At 40.2% G+C, this 26,439-nt stretch overlaps 2 protein-coding genes across 7 annotated transcripts in view; one reads left to right on the forward strand and one right to left on the reverse strand.

The window, feature by feature from the left end:
• Nucleotides 1–15,968, forward strand: part of Grsf1 (G-rich RNA sequence binding factor 1) — a 41,429-nt gene extending 25,461 nt beyond the window's left edge. Inside the window, exon 10 of the mRNA XM_048364715.1 lies at nt 15,953–15,968. The gene's annotated coding sequence lies outside the window, so the exon portion shown is untranslated. The remainder of the gene's footprint in view (nt 1–15,952) is intronic.
• Rufy3 (RUN and FYVE domain containing 3) overlaps nt 1–26,439 on the reverse strand; it is a 62,645-nt gene that overhangs the window by 8,632 nt on the left and 27,574 nt on the right. For 3 of the 6 annotated variants that reach the window (XR_007213593.1, XM_048364709.1, XM_048364707.1), the window contains exons 2-13: nt 17,670–17,843; nt 16,409–16,526; nt 16,000–16,101; nt 13,980–14,103; nt 12,950–13,011; nt 10,872–10,937; nt 9,362–9,431; nt 7,456–7,548; nt 6,624–6,707; nt 4,694–4,861; nt 3,286–3,383; nt 159–278 (exon numbers count right to left, since the gene is read on the reverse strand). Coding sequence is in view for 5 of the 6 variants with exons in the window: in XM_048364707.1 (XP_048220664.1) it covers nt 159–278; nt 3,286–3,383; nt 4,694–4,861; nt 6,624–6,707; nt 7,456–7,548; nt 9,362–9,431; nt 10,872–10,937; nt 12,950–13,011; nt 13,980–14,103; nt 16,000–16,101; nt 16,409–16,526; nt 17,670–17,843 (1,279 nt within the window). In the remaining variant the exon portion in view is untranslated. Of the gene's footprint in view, nt 1–158; nt 299–322; nt 2,684–3,285; nt 3,384–4,693; nt 4,862–6,623; nt 6,708–7,455; nt 7,549–9,361; nt 9,432–10,871; nt 10,938–12,949; nt 13,012–13,979; nt 14,104–15,999; nt 16,102–16,408; nt 16,527–17,669; nt 17,844–26,439 lie in introns of those variants that run through there. The other 3 variants (XM_048364708.1, XM_048364711.1, XM_048364710.1) reach the window with 3 other exon arrangements.

The raw sequence follows: 26,439 nt of genomic DNA on the forward strand, positions 1-26,439 counted from the left end.
ACTCTTTAATCAGAAAGACTATTGATGTTGGGAATGATGCTAAAGGGGACGCTTTCAGACTCCAGCCCCAGGGAAGGCCACTGAAAAGGCCGAGTCCCTTCGTCTTGCTTTGGCATTACCCATGACCACCCTGTCCGCTCAAGTGGCCCTCAGTTCACCGCTGCCTCCTGAGCTCCTCCACTTCCAGCTGCAGACTGTTGATCTTGTCTCCAAAGTCCTGTTTGAAGAGCCGGTTGTCCAACTCAGCAGACTGTCGGCCTCGCTCGGCCTGGCGCAATCTGGATGTGAGCCACATGAACTTGTGATAAAAAACAAAAGCCACGGTGGGAGGAAGACCACGTTCACAACACAAAACAAAATAACCCAGGCAAGAAGAAGGTAGGAAGAAAAAAACAAACTTTGTAGGACACGGGAGGAAACGATGGGAAGGAAAAAAGATGGCAAAGAAAGAAATTCTAGAGAAAAGATGAAGGTGAACCAGGCAGAGGAAAAGCTGATTTTTCACTTTTTTTTTTATTGTAGTACTACAGTTTACAGCCATTCGATGATAAACAATAAAACATCACTTTTTTTTTTTTTTAGAAAATCCGTATCCAGAGCCAACCTCAAGTATGTAGTAATTAGATTTAATCTACTTTTATCGTATGTTTTTATTTCCTAATAGGTTTGGTAGTTTATATTTCTGTTTTTCACACATAATCGGAGCTTGCAAAGGGTAACTATTTCCCAATCACATATATTAACTCACAGTACATAACATCAACTTGTACCCAGGCCTAAGGTTATTACACAGGGAGAAGCCTTTGTCGGAGGGCTGTCTTGTCCCGTCCATTCCTCCCAAGTGGTGTGACCAAGCAGACAAAGAACGGGGCTCATAAAACTCTTGACTGTATCCTTGGAAGATTCTGATGGATGTTTTCTTTTCAACATCTTGCTAACTTTGCACCTATATTTAATTATGTGTTTGAACATTTAGGGGTTTATATAATGTAACTTAGAAGCATGCTATGTGTTGTCTTTAAAGTTTTAATGATTATTCCTTCCAAATGCTCATAGAAAAGGCCACTCATCACCACAAGTGGTTGATGAAGAGAAGAATGCAGTAAGAGCTTTATTTATACAGGTGCAAAATTATAAGAAGTAAAATAAGTTCAAGAGTATGTACGGGCTCTTCCATGAAGCTTGTTCTGACACACCTCTGACTATGTCAGTGCAAAGATGCAGAAGCACACATAAAACCTAGCTTACTTTCTTATTCTGGTTTTGTCAAGGAGATGGTAGATATTCCAAGGGCTGGAAGCGAAGGGGTTGGAGCCCTACCTTAGCAGCTGAGCTGCTGCAAATCATACTAAAATGAAAAAAAGCTCAAAACATCCGTTCAAGACCTGTCTCCCCATGTGACAGAGTCATTTAAAAAATTGAAGTATTTATAGGATTATTTACAATGTAAAGCCTAGAAAGGGTTAGATGGGTGGTCACTTAGAAAGCGGGGCCCTACTAATATTGCTGTGGATATCTAAATAATAATATGGAATGTGAATTTATTCTCTACCTATTTCTTACTCTGAAATGATTTTCTAATAACCAATTACTAGTTTCCAAGAACCTTTAACAAATTCCCATCCAGACAAAAAGTAGCAGAAAGTCTTAAGTAAATATTTGTTGGTAAAGAATGACAGGCAGGAAATCATTACTCATGTCTGAACTTTTGTCCTTTTTACTCCAGTAGTAAAAGCAGAATAGATCTTGAAAAATGTGTAGTGCATTTGTTTTCACTACAAGAGGAGTATTTTTTTAATTAAAATTATTCTCTCTGAACTAAGTAGGAAGTGGAATTGCAGAAAAGTGGCAGAGGTAGAGATGATGAATATTAGGAGGGTTTTCTCAAGCTTCCACATTATGATATTCTAAGTTACCTAAGTACTAACTTTATCTCTATGTACTTTAAAGAAATATAAGGATGCTAGTTTTCTTCTTGTCCAAAGTCATAAGGCAAAAAAACCCAACAGAACAAAAACCAACCCAAACCTTTAAGCAATCTTGGTTACTTAGAACGGTACCGAAAGACCACGTACTTATCCTTGGCTTGGAGACTAAACCTACGTAACGGAAGTGGAAAGGGGTCCCAGCCTAAGAACACAGAGCTACTTCAGAAGAGTCGGGGCTTCCACGGCAATCACCTCTAGACCGTGACACTCTCTGCAATGCAGAACAGGCTTGCGACTGCCGACATGAACAACACACCTAGAATCCCATATTATTAATGACGGGGTTATAAAGGCATCATTAATATATATACAAAGCTTTGATTCCCTATGTGTTTTTATTAATGGTGTTTTTATTTGCCAGTCAATTTAGAAATAATTTCCTAAAGTTTTTTTTTTTTTTTTTTAGTATTTAATCAGAACTTATACCAAATTTTCTAATGCTGGGGAGAAAACAATAATAAAAAAACCCAACCAATATCCAATTGGTTTTTTAAAAGTCCAATAAATTCAAAGTCAATTTTTGGTGACAGTGAACACAGGTTAAATATAATAATTTTTGGATCTATTCCTTTTCCACTTAATTGGTGACCGTAGACTTGTGAGGTGGCCAACTGCCAAATGACTAATGTTGTTTGGGGATCAGTTTATTTGCCGCACTATTTAAGGTTTTTGCCTGCTTCACCAAATCTTTTTCACTAAATAAAATAAAAATGATAATGAAGCGGAAGAGGGATGAGAAAATGGAAAAATGGGAAACACAAGAATAGCAAGAGAATAAATCAGCTTAATACTCAAGTCATTACTTTAATTCTTGGCTCTAAGTGCCAAGTCAAAAAATCACTGAGAAGTAATTCAATACATTTCAAAAGCACAACCTACGGATACCCAAATCATATTTGTCATAGTGCCAAGCCTTAACATGACTAATATTTTCTTACCTCCCCCCAAAATGACCCTACATCATGGGGAACTGAAGTATGCAAAGGCTTCAGTTATGGTCACTAAAACAACGTAATTACACACACATACGTGAAAAGGTTCTGTCAGCCCTGCAAGCCTCCTTGTCAAACGCAACAGTGAAACGGATTAAGCTCTCCTTTCTGATGTTCCAAACAGTCAAGCTAACACAGGCTGATCATGTTTTAGCAACATCTTAGAACGGGATGGAATTTAACTTGTTTTCTTTCTACCAACACATCTAATTTAGGCTGGAAGAGTTTTGTGCTTTCTATTTGCAGAATATGGAGCACCTTCTCACTTTGTAGCTCAATGTTCATTTAAGAAATAGCACTTTTACCTTTGTTCCAGTTGTTTAATGGTAGCAGCCATCTGGTTAGTCTTCTCTTCCAAACGACTGTTTAGTTCACTTTTCTGTTTTACTCCTAAGTCTGAACTCTATGGAAAATATTTATAGAATATATGGCTTTAATGTAATGGTAAGTGGGAAATTTCACAATGGAAAGAAAAAAATCAAATGTGGCTTAGCGGTAGAGTGCTTGCCTAGCATTCATGAAGCCCTGGGTCTGAGTCCTCAGTACCACACAAACAAAAGCCACAAGTGGCGCTGTGGCTCAAGTGGTAGAGTGCTAGCCTTGAGCAAAAAGAAGCCAGGAACAGTGCTCAAGCCCTGAGTCCAAGCCCCAGGACTGGCAAAAAAAAAAAAAAAAAACCAAAACCCAAACAACAACAAAGAAAAACTAATATTGTCACATACATCCTTACAATAATATCAGCTATTATTTAGGCTAGAGAGTAGATACAATGTCATAGAATAAACGATCTTTTGGTGTGAAAAATGGTCTTGATTTTTTTTTTTTTTCCGGTTGGTCATGGGGCTTGAATTCAGGTCCTGGGCACTGTACCTGAGCATTTTTGCTCAAGGCTAGCACTCTACCACTCTGAGCCACAGCACCATTTCCAGTTTTGGTGGTTAATTGGAGAAAAGAGTCTCACAGACTGTCCTGCCTGGGCTGGCTTCAAACAGTGATCCTCAGACCTCAGCCTCCTGAGTAGCTAGGGTGACAGGTGTGAATACAGGAGCCTAGCTCAATAGATTCTTTTTGTTGTTGTTTGTGTGTTGTGTGTTGTTGTGTGTTGTTGTGTGTGTGTTTGTGTGTCCTGGGGCTTAAGTGCACTGTCCCTGAGCTTTTTTGCTCAAGGCTAGCACTCTACTTCAGCCACAGTTCTACCTCTGGCTTTTTTGGGTGCTTAATTGGAGATGAGAGTCTCATGGACTTTCTTGCCCAGGCTGGCTTTGAACCTTGATCCTCAGATCTCAGCTTCCTGAGTAGCTAGGGTTACAGATGTGAGTTACCAGCACCTGACTTAAAAAATGGTTTATTGGCATCTGCCTAAATATAACATGTGGCTCTTATTTATAAAACAAGAGGACCAGGTGCCAGTGGCTCATGTCTGTAATTCTAAGCTGCTCAGGAGGCTGAGATCTGAGGATCAAGGCTCAAAGCCAGCCCAGGCAAGAAAGTCCATGAGACTCTTATCTTCAATTAACCACCAGAAAACTGGAAATGGCGCTGTGGCTCAAGTGGTGGAGCGCTAGCTTTGAGCTGAAGAGCTCAGGGACAGCGCCTAAGCCCAGAGTTCAAGCCCCACTACCGAACCCACAAAACAAAACAAAAAACCCAAGGGCGGGAGGGAAGCCCTAAGATTTCGGAGTGACCCCGTGTCTGTTCACCGTGCTCCCCTACCTGTAGCTTGAAGGCGAGTTCATGCTTGAGAGCCCGCAGGTCGTCAACCTGCTGCCTCAGAGACACCAGAGCATCTTGCTTCTCGCAGACGTCTTTCTCCAGCATCTTCATAGCGAGCTCCATCTCCTGTCTCATGCTGATCTGCATCTCCAGCTCCTTCTCAACATCCTGTCCCCAAAGATAAACACATTGCTTACACTCGCCCCTTAACTAGGGACAAAATATTAAAAACGTCATGGGAAAAGGCTGGTCTGCATCAGAAGATGTGTACAAGTCAGAAGCCATCATTCATCTCCAGAGACAGTGGCAACAAGAATAATACACAGGGTGGGCACAGTAACACCTGACCAACAGGATAGAAAGCTTTCGGAAAGACTTGCAGGCCAAAGCACATACTTCAGACACTTAATAGATAGTCAGGTAGCTGGCAAGTCTCATTTCAGGAATATATGATAAGTGTTAGAACGTTCAGGACTGGATGAAGCGGGAGAACCGCACCACACCGAACACTGTTGATAGATTCAAGAGCCCAGGGAGCCGGAGGGCGCCCGGGTCCCCGCCGCAGCATCTGGTCCATGCGGCTGGCTGAACCTTTTGTTCAACCATAAGCCAAGACACCGAGACCTGAGGTTCTTCTGTGTTCGTGTTGTGCTGAGTGTACACCTTGGACCTTGCCTATTTTCTTAGTTCTTGCCTTCTTAACATTTATCTTAGTGAGATAGAACGACTTTAATAAAACACTTAGATTTATGTGCCACTTAGCTGACACTCTCTTCTCATGATTATCATGGTGAAAAATTACCATGCTACTTCTCACAACACTGACATGCTTTTTTTTTTTAACTAGGAAACTTTTCTAAAAACATAGCTTAAGATATGATTTACAAACTCTAGATAATAAATATTCTTTAGCAGATATTAAGATAACCAACTTATGTTTTCAGGAAACCTGACCTTCCGTGATATAATGTTAATTTGTCATAACTTTTTAGTAAAATTGAAACATCCTATATTATCAACCTTTCCCCATTCAGTTGTTTATTTATTGGTGTACTTGTATTAGAGTATGGGGGGGAGGTTTCATCATGATTTTCCTCATTCTTAGTGATATTATGAGTGACTGTCAAACTGTCTGTGCTTCAGGAAAACAGTATGCAAATACCACAGGATACTGATAATACTTGTATTCCTTATAAATTCTTATAACATATGTATACTTATGTGTACATTTTAATTTCTAAGAAAACAGTTAAGAATAATACTGGGTGATAAAAATTTTCATTTACATCTAAGACCAAGAATACATTTAGAAGTGAAAGCTAAAAATAAACATATAGCTCTGTAGTTATGATTCTTAGTAAGGGAGGGGCAGCCGCCTCCCCCAGGGACACGGACGGATTACTCTAGGGAGGAGAACTATGGCAGTAGTGGGGATTACACAGTTTTAAAACAAAAAAAAATGAAGATTGGAAAATCTTACTCTGTGGTGGACATTCAGAAAATCCACGGAGAAAGCATTATTGGGAATGCTGCCAGGGACAAATTTATAAACTTAATAAAAAACCACAATAAAGGGGCTGGGAATATGGCCTAGTGGTAAAGTGCTCGCCTCGTATACATGAAGCTCTGGGTTCGATTCCTCAGCACCACATATAACAGATAAAAGCCAGAAGTGGCGCTGTGGCTCAAGTGGCAGAGTGCTAGCCTTGAGCAAAAAGAAGCCAGGGACAGTGCTCAGGCCCTGAGTCCACGCCCCAGCACTGGCAACAAAAACAAAAACAAAAATAAAAAACCACAATAAAATGCTACTGATATTTCCAATCACCATCTGTCAGATGACACCTCTAAGTAGGCTAGAATCTTTCCACCTGTGAGTAGGTTAGAACCTTCCCGCGTTTTCCTGAGCTACTAGAAGTTAAGCAGCATTTACCAGTCGTAATTGTGTCTCCTCCTTTAAGTGTTTTCTTGCTTCACTTAGTGCTTGTCCTTCTGTAGTTCTGTCTGGCTTAGGACCCTTGAGAAGATAAATTAGTGCATATTTAAATAATTCAATGATGCATTTAAATAACAGATACAAAATTGGTAGCAGGTACTAGTATTGCTATTTAGAAAAGAAAAATGGGGCTGGGAATGTGGCTTAGTGGTAGAGTGCTTGCCTAGCATGCATGAAGCCCTGGGTTCGATTCCTCAGCACCACTTACACAGAAAAAGTCAGAAGTGGCGCTGTAGCTCAAGTGGTAGAGTGCTAGCCTTGAGCAAAAAGAAGCCAGGGACAGTGCTCAGGCCCTGAGTCCAAACCCCAGGACTGGCAGGGGAAAAAAAAAAAGAAAACTGCTGGTAACCAAGCAGACATAAAAATCAATTAGGACACTAAAACAACAACAAAAACCCTGAAGGTCAGTCTACCACTGAAGCCTGTAATTCTGGCTACTTGGAAGGCAGACATCCTCTGGGAAAGCCACAGTGGCTAGGTGTAGTGGCATCACTTCTAAATAACAGCAGCATAATAATAATAATAGCACAATAATTCTATGTATCACAAGTCTAACTGCTGGATGCAGTAAAAATCATTATGTAGCAATGAAGCCGGAAGGTGTTGAAGGGGAGGGAACACAGCCTCCCCAAACCTCAGCTACACCTGGAGGCTCGGAGGAGACAAGGTGAGTGATACGTGCATGGGTCTGTGGCCACTCTAGAGTCTTTCCTATTGTTCGCACACCGACATGTTCTCTACGAATGTTATGTACCCAGTGAAGATTCACCTTGCGATTGGATTCCAGTATGTATGAGCTTTCTTCTTTAACTCGTTCCATTTCTTCTTGCAGGGTAATGATTCTGTTGTTTGCAACAGCAAGCTGTTGACGTAAGTGATAAGTGATATTTTATTAACTGAGTAGGAAATCATTTTCGATTTGCTAGGCCATCTATTTTCATGCTCATTCCTTCCGCTCCAGCCTCCTGTCATCATGCCTGGCTCTATTATTGATTTTATGTGAAATTTCTTTTCTAGGGCTAGGTGTTAACAGATGATTGTTGAGTAAGAATAGCTATTTCTGAAATATTTAACACAGAAGCCACTTCATACCATGGAAATCATGTTGTGAACCCTCCATATAAGACATTCTGTATATAATTTTAAAACATGAACCTCAACTGGGCACTGGTAGCTCACACCCCTATGTAATCCTAGCTACTCAGGAGGCAGACATCTGAAGATCGTGTTCAAAGCCAGCCCTGGCAGTAAAGTCTGTGAGATTAAAAAAACATTTTTTTAAAGTCTATTTATTTATTTTGCCAGTCTTGGGGCTCAAACTCAGGGCCTGAGCACTGTCCCTGGCTTCTTTTTACTCAAGGCTAGCACTCTGCCACTTGAGCCACAGCGCCACTTCTGGCTTTTTCTATATATGTGGTGCTGAGGAATTGAACCCAGGGCTTCGTGCATGGTAGGCAAGCACTCTACCAGTAAGCCACATTCCCAGCCCAGTCTGTGAGATTTGTATCTCCAATTAACCACTAGAAAAGCTGCAAGTGGTGCTGTGGCTCAAGTGGTAGAGTGCTAGCCTTGAGCAAAGAAGCCCAGGGACAGTGCTCAGGCCCTGAGTTCAGGCCCCAGGAGTGACCCCCTCTCTCCCTTAAAGGAAACAATCCGATGGCGCCTAATGGGACCATTATAATTAGAAAGAGAAAGCACAGTCTTTGAAACCTGGATAATTTTACTTAAGAATTTAAAGAATCTAACCTATTTCTTTTCTTTGTTGGTTTTAGGGATTGAACTCAGCGCTGGGTGCTGTCCCTGGGCCTCTTTGTGCTTAAAGCCAGCATTCTACCACGTGAGCCACAGTGCTACTTGTGGTTTTGAGTGGCTAAGTGGAGATAAGTGTCTCACAGAGGGTTCCCTGCTCAGGCAGTCTCCTTGGGAGCTAGGATAACAGGCGTGAGCCACCAGCACCCAGCATAACTTAACCTTCTTTGAGGAAGAGAAAAAAGTCTTTACTAGTCAGACAAAACATGAGGCTCCAGCCTCGAGGTATGGCTCAAGTTGCAGAGCACCAGCCTTGAAGGAAGAAGCCAAGGGAGGCAGCACGAAGGTGGGAGTTCATTTTTTTCCCCTTCCTGTTTCAGGGACTCTTCTGAAGGTTTTCGCCATTGCATTCATAGCTGATGCTCAGAGTGATCATGAGATGGAAAGGGGAAGTGTAAACAACCCTCAGCTGCCAGGGAGGAGACAGGGCTTCTTTCTGGTCAAGTGACTGACTTAGGAGCGCATATAGGTCACATGTAGTCTTCCGACCAGTGCTGCCTATCCATTGCAAGGAAGAAGATAACATAGGGGGCCTAGAGCCTGCCAGTCTAGGACACGTAGTACATAAATGACGCCTAAAATGCTTGTTGAAGGAATGAACGAGTGTCCGGCTATGCTAAGTGCTCACTGTAGACTTGCCCAGACAAAGTTTTCACACACAAGCTACGCGATTAGCCAGGTTAATGTGGCTATGTAGTCCAACTAAGAAAATGAGCATCTAGGAAAAGCCAACTGGCCTATCAGGACAAGAAGTGAAAAGTAGGTATTATCTGAAAAATCAAATAATTTCTAATATTTCACAGAAATTCCTGGTTCTACTACTGTACACTATTACACTTTAGAGTAAGAATTTCCCGTATTCTTACCTCTTCAGTCAGTTTAGTGTTTGCTTTTTCTAATGTGTCTACTTTTGTCTGAAGATTGTTTACAGTAGCACTACAAAGAGAAGAAAAATGCGAATATGACCGCTTTTGAAGACCAACAATACCATCTATTTTCCTTTTTAAACACATATCATGCTTACCATTCACTTTCTACTGTCTATAATTGTGGGCAAACTTGTAGGCACTGAGACAGTGTACAAAGGGCTGTGTTGGCTTTAACTTAATGACTAAGTCTTTGGTACTAGAAATTATATTCACTATTTGTTCAATAGAATAAAAGCTAATGTACTACACTGTAAATTTTAAGGTTTACCTATACATGACAATAACAAGATACATGGACGTTTATGTGCACCAATAACTCTTACAATTTACTTTATTTCTACTGTTTCATTTGCTCATTTCAGCATCTAATGTGTCAGGTATCCTAAGTACAGACAAAGAAAATAAGACATGGGGGCTGGGAATATGGCTTAGTGGTAGAGTGGTGCCTAACAGACCTGAAGCCCTGAGTTCAATTCCTCAGTACCACATAAACAGAAAAGCCAGAAGTAGCACCTGTGGCTCAAGTGACAGGGTGCTAGCCTTGAACAAAAGAACCTCAGGGACAGTCTAGGCCCTGAGTCCCTGAGTTCAAGCCCCAGGAATGCCCCCCCCCCCAAAAAAAAAACAATAGAAAAATTAAGACATGGCAAAAATGAACAGCAGAGTCAGGTTTATATTTCATTATCAATTGCAGGTGTGTCTTTGCTTGGCTGAGAGCTTTTATTAGTCATTATTAGTTCATGGTTCCCAGAGAAAATTGACTCAAACTGTTCTTGAATTTGTTAGCTAGGACCAAGACTACTCAAAATTTGTATTAATACTCATGAAATCACATGATAAGTCTTAAATTAAAAATAGTATTTATAATGGAATATATGAAAATTCTGCAACCTATAAACAAGATAACTATTAATGGGTATATTACTCATTCTTCTGAAATACTCAGTAGTCTTTAGAATAACAAAGACATAAAGGGATTCGGTACTGGGGACTGAACTCAGAGCTTCAGGCTCGCTAATAAAGCAGGTGCTCTGCAGAAGTGATGATGAAGAGAGGGTGAATTAATGCTATCAATTCAGTGTGTTAAAGGAGAAATGTAAGGTAGCAAATGATATGATGAATCTAGAATAACCACATTAATGAATGAGTGGTTTACCCAAGACCAAGCCTGTAATATACAGGCTTAATATACAGGACTGCCAATTGCAACTACAGGTTGCGTATCTTAAAATTCTTGATTGAATCTATTTATCTAACTACAAGAGCTATAATCTCATAATAATCTTGTACTACCTTTCACTAAAGGTCACCAAAACAGTGAAATCTTATTTATCCAGGGTTTAATTTAATCCTTGGCAAGCGTTTGCTTTATCCTCGTTGATGACCATTTTACATTTCCCCTCTCATACAATGAATCTCTAGTAAAAGGATATGTATTCATTCTTACTTTAAATGTCTGTTGAGTTCTTCAACATAGTTCTTCTGGTCCAGAATTGCCGTAATCTGACCATCCCTGGGGGTTGGGGAATTCAAAGAAAGAAAACAGAAATGGGATAAATGACATAAGGGTCAAGATTTCTTTTGTCCCAGCTTTTTATAAAACATGACAAGAAAGCTGGGGCATATATACTGAGCCAGACACTTGGACAAATCAAGAGACTCAAAAGTTTATAAAAATAGAATGGAAGCAGGCACTAGTGGCCTGTAGTCCTCACTCGGAGGTGAGATCTGAGGACTGTGGTTTGAAGTCAGATGAGGCAGGGAAGTCCATGAGACTCTTGTCCCCACTTTACCACCAAAAACACAGAAGTGTAGCTGGGGCTCAAGTGGGAGAGCACTAGCCTTAAGCCAAAAAAATCTCCGGGATAGCATCTGGGGTCTCAGTTCAAGCCCAGGACTGCCCCCCCCCCCAAAAAAAAAAGAATGAAGTGAAATAAAATAGCCAAATGCAGTAGCTCATGCTTGAAATCAGACTACTTGAGAAATCGAGATTAGGTAGATCATAGTTCAAGGCCAACCCAAGCAAAAAGTTAGTGAGACTACATCTGAGCAAAACAAGCTGGTAGTGTGGTTCACCCTTGCAATCCCAACTTTGCAAGAAACAGCAATAGGAGAAGAGTGGGACAAGGCTATCCCGGGGCAAAAAGTCTAAAACAACAACTCCCAACCCCCAAAACAAAGCCAAAGCAGAAGAGGGCTGGTTGTCAAGTGGTAGACAATTTGTCTCGCAAGCATGAATGAGGCCCTGAGTTTAAAACACACAGTACACACACACAAAGAAGGAATACAAAGAAAAGTAAATCTACATTAATAAAGCCATGGTAAGGCAAACCACGATGGAACATAGATGCAGTCCTAGCACTTGAGAGGCTGAGGTGCGAGGATCGAGATTTTTAGGCCAGCCTTCCTAAGCTACTGTGTCTCAAGAAACCGAAAACAAAGTTCTGTTATAGCTTATGGCTGGACCTTAGTAGTAACTTAGGATACAGGTAAACTGTTTCATATTTACTAATATTTTCCTGTCAAGTGAACACATTTTGCAGCTGTATTTATTCACAGCAACAATTTACATTTGTCATAGGAATCACATTAAATTCACAGTGGTGTAACAGATGTTCTCAAAGGCTATAGGTTTACCTTTAAGTGCTATTTACATTCAGAGTGAATGGTATTAAAGGCATTCATAAAGATCAAATGTGTGAGAAAATGATGTGTAGAAAAAGGAGGTTTACTCGTGGGACCAACTTATCTATGACATATGCAAGCCGATTCTCCACATCAAAGTCTCAATGAAGGAGACATGCCTGTACAGCTTCGGGACGAGCAAATGATATAATAAAGTCAACGTGTGGGGCTAAGAACCTCAGGCTCTCGGCCAGCCTGTTATTCTCAGAGCTCAGGTGGCTGAGACCGGAGGCCCCGGCGTTGCAGGGCAGCGTGGGACATATAGCAAGAAAAAAGAAAAGAGGGCTCTATCGAGACTCATTATGCTTTCCATTCTTCAACACATAAAGCTCCTCAGATGCACTCCTGAAAGGCCTTTTCTCTTTTGGAAGGCAGGGTTGGGTCATGCCGAGACCTCGAGACCCTCCCCACCCCCCACCCCCGCCGCTGGTATCCTAGCGTCTCCCGCCTCGCTCAGCCTGTCCAGGTTTTGGAAAGCTGAGAGACGAGGACTCGGGCTTTGCTTTTCTTCTCCTCGAGCCAGTGTCTCGCGTGTAGTCCAGGCTGGCCCCGGAACTCTGATTCTCCTGCCTCTGCCTCTCGAATGCTGTGTACCGTGTGACAGCATACCCAGTTTGAGAACTGAACTCCCTTAAATGTGTTTGCCTTGAACCATATAACTAGAACATCATTCAACTAAAAGTCATTTAGTGTTTACTAATGAGAAGGCCAAACATTTTTTGGCAAGATCTTATTAAACACTTCTCATAAAGACTTCTTTGGGCAAGTCTGCTAAATCAAGATTGATATAAACTTTAAACACTACTAAAAGGAAAAGAAAGTGAATTTCTTCGTACATACCCTTCACTGCCTTTACTGCTGTTCCCATCCTTGAGGTACATGGAAAAATCTATAACGCCAACCTACAGAGAATGTTGAGAATTTAATACAAAACCAGATTACTTTTTCCAAAGCAGAACACATTGTTTCATTCTAGGCACTTACAATAATAATATGGAAATATTGGTAGTTACCAAGAATTTATGATAAAAATTTAATAATGTTTTACTGTGAATACATTTAAGATTTGACAAGTTATGAAGAATCAAGATTAAGTTAAGAGGGCTAGGAGACCAGATCATGACTGAATATAAATAAGTTTTTACGTTTCTTTTTCATTTACTTCCTTCAGGCATTCTGCTACTGAACTTAAATTTACCTTTAGGAGTAACTTTATGCACAGTTCCTACCACCTCAAGATGACCACTGCTAGCATTTGTGTCTAGTCTTTTGAACTTTCATTGATGCATATGTTTATTTTCCTAAGATTAATGTGATGTGCTTCCTTTTTAAAAACCCAAATCACACTATACTATTTTTTCCTGAGTAAAATGTGATCAAATCATCATATTTCATACACTCTGGACAAGAAATAGTCATAATGAAAGTAGGATCTTTATTTACTGAACAATTACTGTGTATAAGGTTCTGTTTTAAATGAATTATACTTACTATTAATTACATATAATAATCCTAAATGTTTTTAAAGAATCTATACATTAAACCAAGTAATCTAAAAGCACACAGAAAAACACTAAGTAATGACAATATCTAAGTAGAAAATGAGAAAGAATTTGAAAGTAAGAGCTAGCTCATTCTGAGCCTTCACTATTAACCATTACACTTTTAGTCAGAGGTGACAGCCAAGTTGAGATTTTGAAAATTCAGCAAGACAAAAATCTAATTTTTTATATCCATATTGTAAAATGAAAGTAACTGGATTTATGACTCACAGAATCTCTTTTAACTTGGTTAACAAACCTTAATCAATTCAAATCCTGACAGAACAGAATTCAGACTGAACACCTGGCTAAAGGAATGTTTCCTATACCTGAGAGTCCAGATCTTCTCCTTTCATACAGAAATTGGCGTCGATGACATTCAGACCCACCAACAAACCAGCTATTATGGCTCCTTCCTCTTCCATCATGAGGGCATTAGGCTCATAGAACTCACTGTAATGAAATTCACAGAAAGCTCTCGATACAACTTCAAATCTGGTGACACAACCATGAAGCAAGCAGGGAAAAATGCTGCCTCATGGTTCACATGGTCATCCATGATAATGGAATTAAAGAAAAAAAAATCAGGGAATAGGCACAAGAATACATGAGACCATAGATTCTAGCTCTGCTGTGCTCAGCATGGCAGTATGGTTGAAGTACACACTCAGACTTCCTCACATTTACATTTGACATGCACTACGAGATAAATTCGTCATCTTTTATGAATCTTAAATTCTGGCTTGTTTGTTAAAACATCTTTTAGGACTGGGAATGTGGCTTAGTGGTAGAGAGCTTGCTTAGCATGCATGAAGTCCTGGGTTTGATTCCTCAGCACCACATGAACAGAAAAAAGCTGGAAGTGGCGCTGTGGCTCAAATGGTAGAGTGCTAGCCTTGAGCTAAAAAGCCAGGGACAGTGCTCAGGCCCTGAGTTCAAGTCCCAGGACTGACAAAGAAAAAAAGTCTTTACTTTTAATTCTACTTTAGCAAAAAATCCATTCAATGCAATGAATAAGCATCTTAAAACATGTAAACTGTTGAATTACATCTACATATATTAAAAATATCTTAAATATATATATCTTGGGGGGCAGGGTTGGATATTGAACCCAGGTCCCTATGAATACTAGGCAAACTTTCTACCATTGGGCCACACCCATACTCATTTTTGGCTAATTGTTAAAAGTTGCCTAATAAGCAATATGCACAATAGGTTGAAAATGATTTAAAACTTTTCTAAGGGATGATTTTCTTTTATTACTCAAGTAAAACTGGTTTTCACTGCAGAAAAAAAAATGAAGCAAGCAAAAGACATATATAAGAAACCATACAATTCTACCTACTGTTGACTTGTTAAGTACTTAATATAAAAAAGTTAGTATAGGGCTGGGAATATGGCCTAGGGGCAAGAGTGCTTGCCTCGAATACATGAAGCCCTGGGTTTGATTCCCCAGCACCACATATATAGAAAATGGCCAGAAGTGGCGCTGTGGCTCAAGTGGCAGAGTGCTAGCCTTGAGCGGGAAGAAGCCCAGGGACAGTGCTCAGGCCCTGAGTCCAAGGCCCAGGACTGGCCAAAAAAAAGATGTAATACAGAGGGGGTTACAGTTATATAAGTCAGGTAATGATTATATTTCTTTGAACAGTGTCACCTCTTCCCTTGCTTTCTCTGTTTTTTCCTCCCTTCTCCACCAAGAGATGTATAGTTCATTTTCAACAGAGTGTCTAGGGAGTGCCACTACTGCATCTGTTCACCATCTACCCCACCCTTACTGTGGGTCCCCCCCGCTTATCCACCCCCAAACAGATAACCTTACAAACAAGACAAAAGGCACAGAAAACAAAAACAGTGACAATGAAAAAAAATCTTTTGTTTCTACTTCTTGGAGTTAATTTAGATAAATATTATTTTATACGGTCATATGCACATCACTAAGAATATCCTCCTTTGGTTTCACTGTGTGAATATCTAGAGAGCTATCTTCTTTTCTTCCTCTCCTTCCCCCTGCCCCTCTGGAAGAAAAAGGTGGCACTTTAGACTCAGAATGCATCTGGAAATATTCTTGTGGGCTACATATCAACTTCCTGTCTTATTTAGCCTAGATACATGCTAAGATGTCAAAAGCCTGTTTTCTGGAGGTATTAAAATTTGGGCCATTCCTGCCAAGGACTATTTATATCACAGTCACATCCATTTGGGACAGGTTTGTGAGGTATAGTAGAAAGTATTGAAATGGTTGGGAGTCAGCTGATTTTGACATTGAAATAATAAATTTATATGGTTTTGCTTTCATCTATGGTACAGAACACACCAAGGAAAGAAGAAAGTTCATGAAGACGTTCATACCTGAGAAGTTCCTTCTTATTGATCAAAGCTTTCATATATTCTGATAGTTTCTTTTGCATTAATGCCAACCGAAGCCAGGCTCTTCCTCTGCCTACTGGGGTCCTACAAGAACATAGAAGCCAAACCATTAAGAATACAAGTGGACGCTGGGAATGTGGCTTAGCCGTAGAGTGCTTGCCTAGCATGCATGAAGCCCTGGGTTCAATTCCTCAGCACCACATATACAGAAAAAAGCCGGAAGTGGTGCTGTGGCTCAAGTGGCAGAGTGCTGACCTTGAGCAAAAGAAACCAGGGACAGTGTTCAGGCCCTGAGTTCAAGCCCCAGGACTGGCAAAAAACATTTAAAAAAAAAAAAAAAGAAAAAATAAGAATTTTTTTCTTGAGAAGCAGAATTCAACTTTAGACTTACTTAAGTCCTGGAAGATCTTTAACGCTTGCTGTTATTTCTCCAGCTTCTGGAACAAGTTTTTCCACAAGTTCAAGAGGTCCCCAGAAGGACTTATTTTGTCCAAGAAAAGTTTTCTTTGCTAAAGACAACAAAAGCAAAGCTGTATCTCAATATTCTTTATAACATAAATGCTCCCTCAACACCCTGTCTTTCTCTCCTTGTCTCCTCTCCCTCTCTCCTCCCCCTAGCCCCCCAACCCCCCATCTAGTCAATATGCTTTTTAGGGATCCAATCCTAAGTCATTAGTTTTAAAATTATTCATGCTTTCAGAACAGATAGAATTTTATGAAAATATAAAATTCTGTACTTGCCAAGACTCAATCCTTCCCTCTTTTAGGAAGAATTAGCCCCGTAACATAAATAAAACATTTTAAGGGGCTGGGGATATGGCCTAGTGGCAAGAGTGCCTGCCTCATATACATGAGGCCCTGGGTTCGATTCCCCAGCACCACATATACAGAAAATGGCCAGAAGGGGCGCTGTGGCTCAAGTGGCAGAGTGCTAGCCTTGAGCAAGAAGAAGCCAGGGACAGTGCTCAGGCCCTGAGTCCAGTCCCCAGGACTGGCCAAAAAAAAAAAAAAAAAACAAACAAACAAAACATTTTAACCATTTAGTACTTAAAGCCATGAGGACCAGGTACTCATGCCTGTTATCCTAGCTACTCAGGAGACTGAGATTTGAGGGTCATGGTTCAAAGCCAGCCTAGGCAGGAAAACCCATGAAACTCTTATCTCCAATAAACTACTCAGAAAAATCTGGAAGTGGTCCAGTGGCTCAAGTGGTAGAGCACTAGCCTTGAGCAAAGGAAGGTCAGGGATAGCACCTAGGCCCTTAGTTCAAGCCCCAGGACATGTCCTGCTTCAAAGGCAAATGGTTACGTGAAGAGTTCTGAAGCAAGTCATGGAACACCTCGCACCTGCTCTTTCCATTTCACTTCTGTGACCCTGGGCAAGTCATGTCCCATTCTAGGCATCACTAACTATCCTGTCAATTAGATGCAACTGCCATGCAGGATTTAACTATAATAGCCTTCCCCAGTACATTTAACGGAAAGGCCTTTAAGTCAACCATAACCTTTCACATATAGTTTGCATTCCCATGGGCTAATATTACTCATCTGAGATTCTTATTCTTTGGCTCCACAAGGAGTGCTTTCTCTTTTGACTGTGCTTGCTAGGATCCAGCTTTGTGCACGTTTGTGGTTTGTGCGGCCATACCCTACCTTTTAAACCGTGTTTAAGACAGTGCTCCATCACCACGAAAAATTGCTGGAGGGGTGCATAGTCGGAGTCCAGAGTCCTTCCCAGGTTGAGGGCTGACTCAATCAAGCCCTTGATGCTCAGCTTGGCCATGTTCATCAGGTTCATGCGCTCGTTAGCCATGAGGTAATTGGGATCTACATCCGAAGGGGAGAGGATGAAGCTTGGTTACTGCAAACTGTACCCAGCGGTCACATGGAGTTTAAGTTCACCGTGCTGAAATTCGCACGGATCACACAAAGCACGTCATTGAAAGCTGAAGTCATTGATGACTGGTCATTAGCCAAGGAAGTGGCGCTAGACTATTACTATGTTATCTTCTTACTGACCACGTGTTCACTGTAAAAAAAGGATGTCACGTCCCCTGAAGAATATCTTTGATAAAGTGGTAAAAATTAATTATTTTATCAAGCCTTAAAAGCAGTCTTTTAATAGTCTCCCTGCCATCCCTGCTGCCGCGCTGCCTGGGCACCATCGCAGCTCCCCGCCGAGCCTCTGCCTCCCCTCCTGCCTACCCCTCTGTTCTCTGTGCCTCACGGGGCCCTGAAACAAAGTCCGTTTGTAGGACAAAGGATGAAGTGCTTAAACAAACTGGGCTAAGTCCACCATTTCCTTACTTAATTTGTACTTAACTCCCTTCTTATGAAACTAAGCATTCACATTAGTATAATGCAGTGCCAGGATTTCACTTCCCTCCATCTTTGTTTGTTTTTTAAGCAGGTCTCACTCTGTAGCCCAAGCTGGCCTTAAACGTATGATCCTCCTGCCTCAGCCTCCCCAATGCTCGGGTTGGGTGCACGCTACTGCACCCAGTGCTAACTCCCAAGAGTTTCTGTTTTGTTTGGGGGATTTTTTTTTTGTGCTGGTAGGAGGGCTTGAACGTAAGGCCTCCTGATCTTGCTGAGCTTTTTCACTCAAGGATGACAATCTACCATTTAAATTACACCTTTATTTCTGGCTTTTTTGCTGGCTCCTTGGAGAGTTTCGCAGATTTGTCTGTCCCAGCTGACTCTAAATCTTGGCCTCCTCAGTAGTCAGGATTATAGGTGTGAGCTACCGGTGCCCAGCTACTCCCAAGATTTTAAGATTCAACCTAGCATGCGGCATTCCCCAACCAGACAGATACAATACTTAAGGAAAAGGACTAAGCATGATACTTAATCTGATAAAACTCAGAAAAGGCCGGGCCTGCTAGGCTGCTCCTTGATGCTGTCTTAATTGCTCCTTATAAGAAGCTATGCGGCAGCCAAATAAACAGAAAACATACAGACAGAAAAATAGGAGAAGAAAGCCTCAATTGCTCTGCACCAACTCTTGTCATGACTTCAGACAATTCACATCCTCTCCTATGCCTACCAAATTATTAGCAGGTGACGCACAGCACAGCCACAGTCTACATCCCACATGCCCAACGCAAACACTGTGCTTGGCCCCCGTAATCCACTTACACACGAATTAGACTCCTAAGCACTGTGTATCTTCCCTTTGCTTGACCCCTGTCCTACATATTTCTCTTCTATTTTTTTCTTTTGCTTTGTCGTCCTGCCGTATCCTCCTTGAGGGGAGGATTCTAAGCCTCTACCTCACATCTGGCTATACTTATTACCACTGAACCGTATCCGTCCTTCTTTTAGGTACTTTACTGAGAGTTAAGGAGTCTAACTTTAAACCGTTCAAGAGCATTTGGGCTTGAATTTAATATGAAAGCTGGTGTTCTTTCCATTATGCTAAACATCGAATATAGCAAATTTATGTTAAAAACTACAAAAGGGCTGTTTTTGAAAGATTTCACTTCCTCTTAGAAGTCTAAGGTACTAATAAAAAATGCTTCCATATACAAATAAACTACTTACTACAAAATTGAGACTGTTTTATGAAATTTATCCCCAGTGATTTTTTTCATGTTTTTCATTTACATAGTTGTCACAGCTGGATGAGCAGTTAAAAGACCATTTCTAAACTAATCACATTCTAAACTAAATAATTAAGTTTAAGAGACAGTTCCAACTATTAGGTTGTAGTACTGCCTTTTTAAGGCAATATTTTAATTAATTAATTAGCCAATTACTTTTTTAGAGATAGTGTCTCACTATATATAGTCCTTGAATTTGTCAGTGTGTGTGGCTTAGGAAATTTTTTTTTCTTGAGAATGTAGATATGAATGTTTATAGATACTGGAATCTCCCCTAAAACTGAGAAGTAAATGGCAGGAGACTTTGACTGAAGTTAAACTGCTTGTGCCTAACATTTGCTGGACTTGAAGCTTGAAGGTCACAAATTCAAGAAGTAGTAAGGAGAGTAAGCAATGCCGTCACTCACAGATCCCAGCCTACTGAGAACTAGTCCCAGGGAAAGAAGTAGATTAAGTAGAAACATCGTATTTTTTAGAAGCGGTGGTGAACTTTTACAAAGCTACCTACTGTACATGGTTTCATTTTGTTCTTGGAATCAGTAGCAAAAATGTTCAAGATTTCTGGTTAGGAAGAGAAGGATAAATGACTATTAGAATAACGCTTCTGCCACCTTAAACTTCATTAATGTGATGTTATAACTTACTTAAAAGTGCTTATAACAAAGATAAACAAATATCCATTTGTCAACTTTGGAACTAGTGATATTTTAATCTGGATAATTCTTATGATGGGCTGTTCCGTGAATTAGTTACATTTTTTTTAGTCCGCTAGATGTCAGTCACATCCTCCAGTAAAAGCATCCTCAAACCTCTCTGGACATCACCAAATATCCCATGAGGAAAAAGCAAGCCTCTTCCTTGTTGAGACTCAAACAAGCCAAACAAAAAGTAGGGTTCTATTCCTCTTAAGAACTAAAAAACAAAAGTGAACTTCTCAATGCTAATTAAGTTAAAAATTAAATACAGACTATGACTAGTACTTAAAATGCATTTTTTCACTACATAGTGAAAAGTATAGGTTACTAAAATGAGTATTATAAATATTAGATTAACTTGATTTATTATAGACTAAGAATTTTTTTCCTTCTTTTTCTTTTCTTATAGTACTAAGGTTTGAAATCAGGTCCTAATGCTTGCTAGGCAAGGGCTGTTTTCTTCTAGATCTGTTATTTGTCCTGAAATTCAAGTATAAAATGACACCAGAGTTAATCCATCTGTACAAAGGGCTGTGGTAAGAGCACAGTGAGACTTCTGAGAAGCAGGTAAAGTCTTCTGCCAATTTGGTGTGGATGTGGATGTTGATTATGTGTGAGTGTGTAGTGTGTAACAATGTAGTGAGCCAAACATAACGTGTAATCATTCCTATGTATTCTGTATTTTTAACTACAAAAGGTTTTAAAAAGTGTTATACTGTATAAAGTAGAAAGTGATTCCGAAAACATAAATTTCCATCTAGGGGTATAGCTCAGTGGGTAGAGTGATTGTCTGGCATGTATAATGCCCTGAGCACTATCCCCTGTCTCTACATAAAAAAACATGCAATTTACACAACATCATTATCCATATATTTTTCTAAGAAAAATTATAGTTTACAATTTTCATAGTTCTAACATTTATCACCTATTAAGCCAATTCTGGACTTTCATTCAGTTATTTTTCTTTTCAGTAAAAGCGAAAACATTTACATGCTAGCTCCAGTACTTAGCAGTAGGAATACAGAGGTAATAACTGTAGGTTCTGCCATCAAAATGCTTACTATCTATCCAATTTGGCTTAGTTCAAGAGAACATAATGGGGCAATACACAGTGAACATTTGAAATTTCAGAATCAACTCTGTAATTCTGGATAACTATCCATTTTATTCCAGGGACAACAGGTAATTTTTCTTCTTTTTTGAGTATATTAACTGTGCACTATGATTTGCTTCATGATGGTTTATGCTGGGCACTGGTGTTTCACGCCTGTCATCCTTGCTCCTCAGGAGGCTGAGATCTGAAGATCATGGTTTGAAGCCAGCCCTGGCAGAAAAGCCCAGGAGACTCTTATCTCCAATAAACTACTCAGAAAAAGCCGGAAGTGGCGCTGTGGCTCAAGTGGTAGAGGGCTAGCCTTGAGCACCAAGAGGCTCAGGGACAGCGCCCAGGCTCTATGCTGAAGCCGTAGGACCAGCAAGAAAAAAAAAAGTTTTTATATTAAATGAAATATTCACATTCGATGGAATCAAATTCTCCTTATTTTGAAGGCTAAGATCGTAGACATTACATCCACTTAGGCCTCTGGAAAGGATATAAATATAATACAATTTCTTCTACTATTGTGTGCTTCTACAGGAAAGTTTGAGATGCACTGCTAATACATTGCATTAAGAACGCCTACACACAGGATACTATGGGAATATTCATAGACTAAAGTAGCAACCTAACTCCTTTGTTTTCTTCAGATCTAGCGAGGTATGTTTGTAAGTTTTCAGAATATTGCACTTTTGAATTCAATCTTAAAGAAGGGGTAAAAAAATAAGAGTCATGAAGAGGATGCATTTAGATAAGTAAAGGCACAGAACTATAAAAGAATAAATTCAGAAAAACGGGACTGAAAGCTGCCAAGTAGTTAGGATGCACATGAGTAAATGCTGAGAATGTGGCAAGACAGGGTAAGGGATGGATTATTAAGGGACTCTCTTAATGAGTCTACCCCCTCCCCATACTGGGGCTTGAACTCAGGGCCTGGGCACTCTCCTATAGCTTTTTTGTTCAAGGCTAGTGCTCTCCCCCCTTTGAGCCACAATTCCATGTTAGGCTTTCGCTGGTTATTTGGAAATAAGATTGTCACAGACTTTCCTATCCAGGCAGGCTTTGAACCAAGATCCTAAAAATCTCAGCCTCCTGAGTAACTAGGATTACAGGTGGGTGCATGGTGTGGTCTAGCTTTTACCTTTAAGTCACCAAAGATTTTAAGGTGTAATATCACAAATTTGAATTTTAAGCTGGGTGCTAGTGGCATATGCCTGTAATTCTAGCTACTGAGGAGGCTAAGGTCTGAGATTCAAGGTTTTCATACAAGGAATCTGCACAAAATCGACTAAGAATAGATAGCCTAAGTAGAGAAATCTATAAATCACTTCAGTAATGAACAGTTATCCTTCATAAACTATTCAAAAGAACAGAAAAGAAAGGAATTCCCTAATTCATCCAGTGAGATCAGTATTTTCTGGAAACCCAAATCAAAGAGAGACATAAACAATGATATTCCTTATGACTCTGTAAATGCAAAAATCCTCAACAAAACAATGGCAAACAAACTAGCAACATGCAAAAATGTGAGATTCGGATCAGAATGTAAGGTTTGTCTAACATACAAAAATCAAGTTAATACTCAAAATGAACAAACTAAGACAGCAATGACATATGGTCACTTCAATAGAAACATAGCTTTTAATCTAACACTCATAAAACTAGGAAGAAAAGAGAATTTCTTCAAACCTGATATAAGGCACCTACAAACAATTTATATCTAACTTAGGACTGACCGGTGAAAGACTGAAGGCTTCCTAAAGATAAGGAACAAGACAGGGTAGTCCATGTCTCATCAACACTGCAGGGGGGCCTAACCGGGACAGTCAAGAAAACACAGGCATACAGTGGATCATCTCAATGCCCCATTCTCTCCACCAATACCTTGGTGAAATGGACATAAGAGATAATTCCAACCACTCAAGGGTAATTTAAAATTAAAAATAAATAGGCTGGGGGCTGGGGATATGGCCTAGTGGCGAGAGAGCTTGCCTCGTATACATGAGGCCCTGGGTTCCATTCCCCAGCACCACATATACAGAAAACGGCCAGAAGTGGCGCTGTGGCTCAAGTGGCAGAGTGCTAGCCTTGAGCAAAAAGGAAGCCAGGGACAGTGCTCAGGCCCTGAGTTCAAGGCCCAGGACTGGCCAAAAAATAAAAAAATAAATAGGCTGATGGAGTGCCTCGAGAGGTAGAGAAACCTGCTTAGCAAGAGCAAGGCCCTGAGTTTGAACCCCAGTACTGCCACAAGCAAACACACACACACACACACACACACACACACACACACACACACACACATATTCAATGGTAAGACAGTAACACTTCTCAAATCAACATACAATCAAGGCAATCTCTATCAAATTTCTACCTGTCTTTTTGCAGAAGTCGATGGAAGAGATTCAGAAAAAATGTTGGAGGGCTCCCATTTTTTTTTTAATTTCAAAACTCATTACAGAGAAAAGAGTAAATGTAACTATGTAAAGCTATGCATTAATGAAACAGAATTGATAGCCATGTTACAGTTCTATACACTTATGACCAACTGATTTTTGACAAGATGCCAAGATAGTTCAATTAGGAGAGATTTTTATTTTCAACAAATGGTGCTGTGACAACTGGATACAACATGAAAACAAGTATTTAAAAATTAACTCAAAATGGACCAGAGGCCAAAGTGAAAGTTAAACTATAAAACTCCCAGAAGAAACACAGGTCTAAATATTTGTGACCAAAGGATGAACAACAGTTTCTTTGACATATCAAAGACACTAGAGGCAAAACCAAAAATTGTTAATGTTCACCTTCAACAAAGTAAAACAAAAAACAACCACATTTGTGCTTCAAAAGATACCATCAAGGCCTGGGGATATGGCCTAGTGGCAAGGGAGCTTGCCTCGTATACATGAGGCCCTGGGTTCAATTCCCCAGCACCACATATACAGAAAACGGCCAGACGTGGCGCTGTGGCTCAAGTGGTAGAGTGCTAGCCTTGAGCAAAAGGTAGCCAGGGACAGTGCTCACGCCCTGAGTTCAAGGCCCAGGACTGGCCAAAAAAAAAAGATACCATCAAGAGATTGAAAACTCAAGCCATACAATGGGAGAAAATATTTGCAAATTAGAAGAACTACTCAGAATATATAAGCTCCTATAATATTTGTTCATTTCTTGTTTGGTAGTACTAGGGTTTGAATACACAAAAAGGTCTTGCAATATGTGTTTGTTTATTGCTTGCTAGTACCAAGGCTTCAAGCTTGCTTGTTTGTTTTTCTTTAATTTTTAAACAACAAAAACCTTGTTTTCATTTCCTTTAGTCTCACTGTGTGTGAATGCTTAGAGTCCTGTATATTAATCGTGTCCTGGTTTTTTGGTCCAGCTGTATTCACTTAAAAAAAAAAATCTAAGATCTAGCTTCTGCATATGAGAAAACATGCACTGCATGTCTCTCTGAGCTTGGCTTACCTCGCTTAACATAATTTGTTCTAAGTCCATCTATTTTCCTGAAAACATTATATTATTCTTCCTAATCCAGCCTGGGGTTTTTTGCTCGTTATTTTATAGATAGAGTCTTGAAGATTTTATTGTCCAGCTGGTTTTGCACTTTGATTCTCTGGATCTCAGCTTCCCTGAGTAGCTATAATTATAGATGCGAGTCACTGGTGATTGATTCAATTCTTACAATTTAGCAAAAGGCAAATAACCCAGCTTAAAAAACAAACAAAAAAGGGGCTGGGGATATAGCCTAGTGGCAAGAGTGCCTGCCTCGGATACACGAGGCCCTAGGTTCGATTCCCCAGCACCACATATACAGAAAACGGCCAGAAGCGGCGCTGTGGCTCAGGTGGCAGAGTGCTAGCCTTGAGCAAAAAGAAGCCAGGGACAGTGCCCAGGCCCTGAGTCCAAGGCCCAGGACTGGCCAAAAAAAAAAAAAAAAAACCAAAAAGAACTAGGCAAAGGATTTTTTGTTTTTGCCAGTCCTGGGGCTTGAACTCAGGGCCTAGGCACTGTCTCTGAGCTTCTTTTGTTCAAGGTTAGCACTCTGCCACTTGAGCCACAGCGCCACTTCCAGCCTTTTTTGTTTATGTGGTGCTGAGGAATCGAACCCAGGGCTTCATGCATGCTAGGCAAGAGCTCTACCATTAAGCCACATTCCCAGCTTGTAAGCAAAGGATTTTAAAAGTTATTTCTCCCATGAAAATATACTAGTGGACAGAAAGTACACAAAACTACAATGAGATTCACATGTCTCTCAGTAGGATGAAAATAAGTTGTGTTTTTTTAGAAAAAGGAAAAATATGTTATGTTAGGAATATAGAGAAATTCTAAACTTCTACTGCCAGTAGGGATGTACAATGGTATAGCTGACTTCTAAAACAGGCAGTTCTACAAAGTTTAACAGAGTTTTATCAATCAGTGCCATTCCTAGATATTATCAATAGAAACTTGTCCACAAAAAAACCTGTGCATTTATGTTCATATTAGCATTTTTCATGATTAGGCCAAGTAGAAACAAGTTAACTGTCCCCCTATTGATGAACGGATATACTTTCATTTGTAGGAAATACCCAGAATAGGTAAGTCTATACTAGAGACAGAAAGTAGACTAGGAAATTGCTGTTGATGGGTGTGGGTGTTTCTTTTTAGGACAATGAAAATATTCTAAGGATTAGATAGTGATGAGAGAAGCACACAACGAAACGCAAGTATGGAAGAAAATCCTGTTCAATTCAAAAGACAACATCCATACCTATTAAAAGCTTTGGAGAGAACAGGAATAGATGAAACATTCCTCAAAACAATAAAAGCCATATACAACAGACCAACTGCTAATATCATATTAAATGGAGAGAAACTTAAATCATTCCCCCTAAACTCAGGAACAAGACAAGGATGCCCACTCTCCCCACTTCTTTTCAACATAGTGCTGGAATCCCTAGCCATAGCAATAAGGCAAGAGGAGGACATCAAAGGGATCCACATCGGCAAGGAAGAAATCAAGTTCTCCCTATTCGCAGACGACATGATTTTAT

This window comes from Perognathus longimembris, chromosome 16 (assembly GCF_023159225.1).
Source record: "Perognathus longimembris pacificus isolate PPM17 chromosome 16, ASM2315922v1, whole genome shotgun sequence".
Lineage (NCBI taxonomy): Eukaryota > Metazoa > Chordata > Mammalia > Rodentia > Heteromyidae > Perognathus > Perognathus longimembris.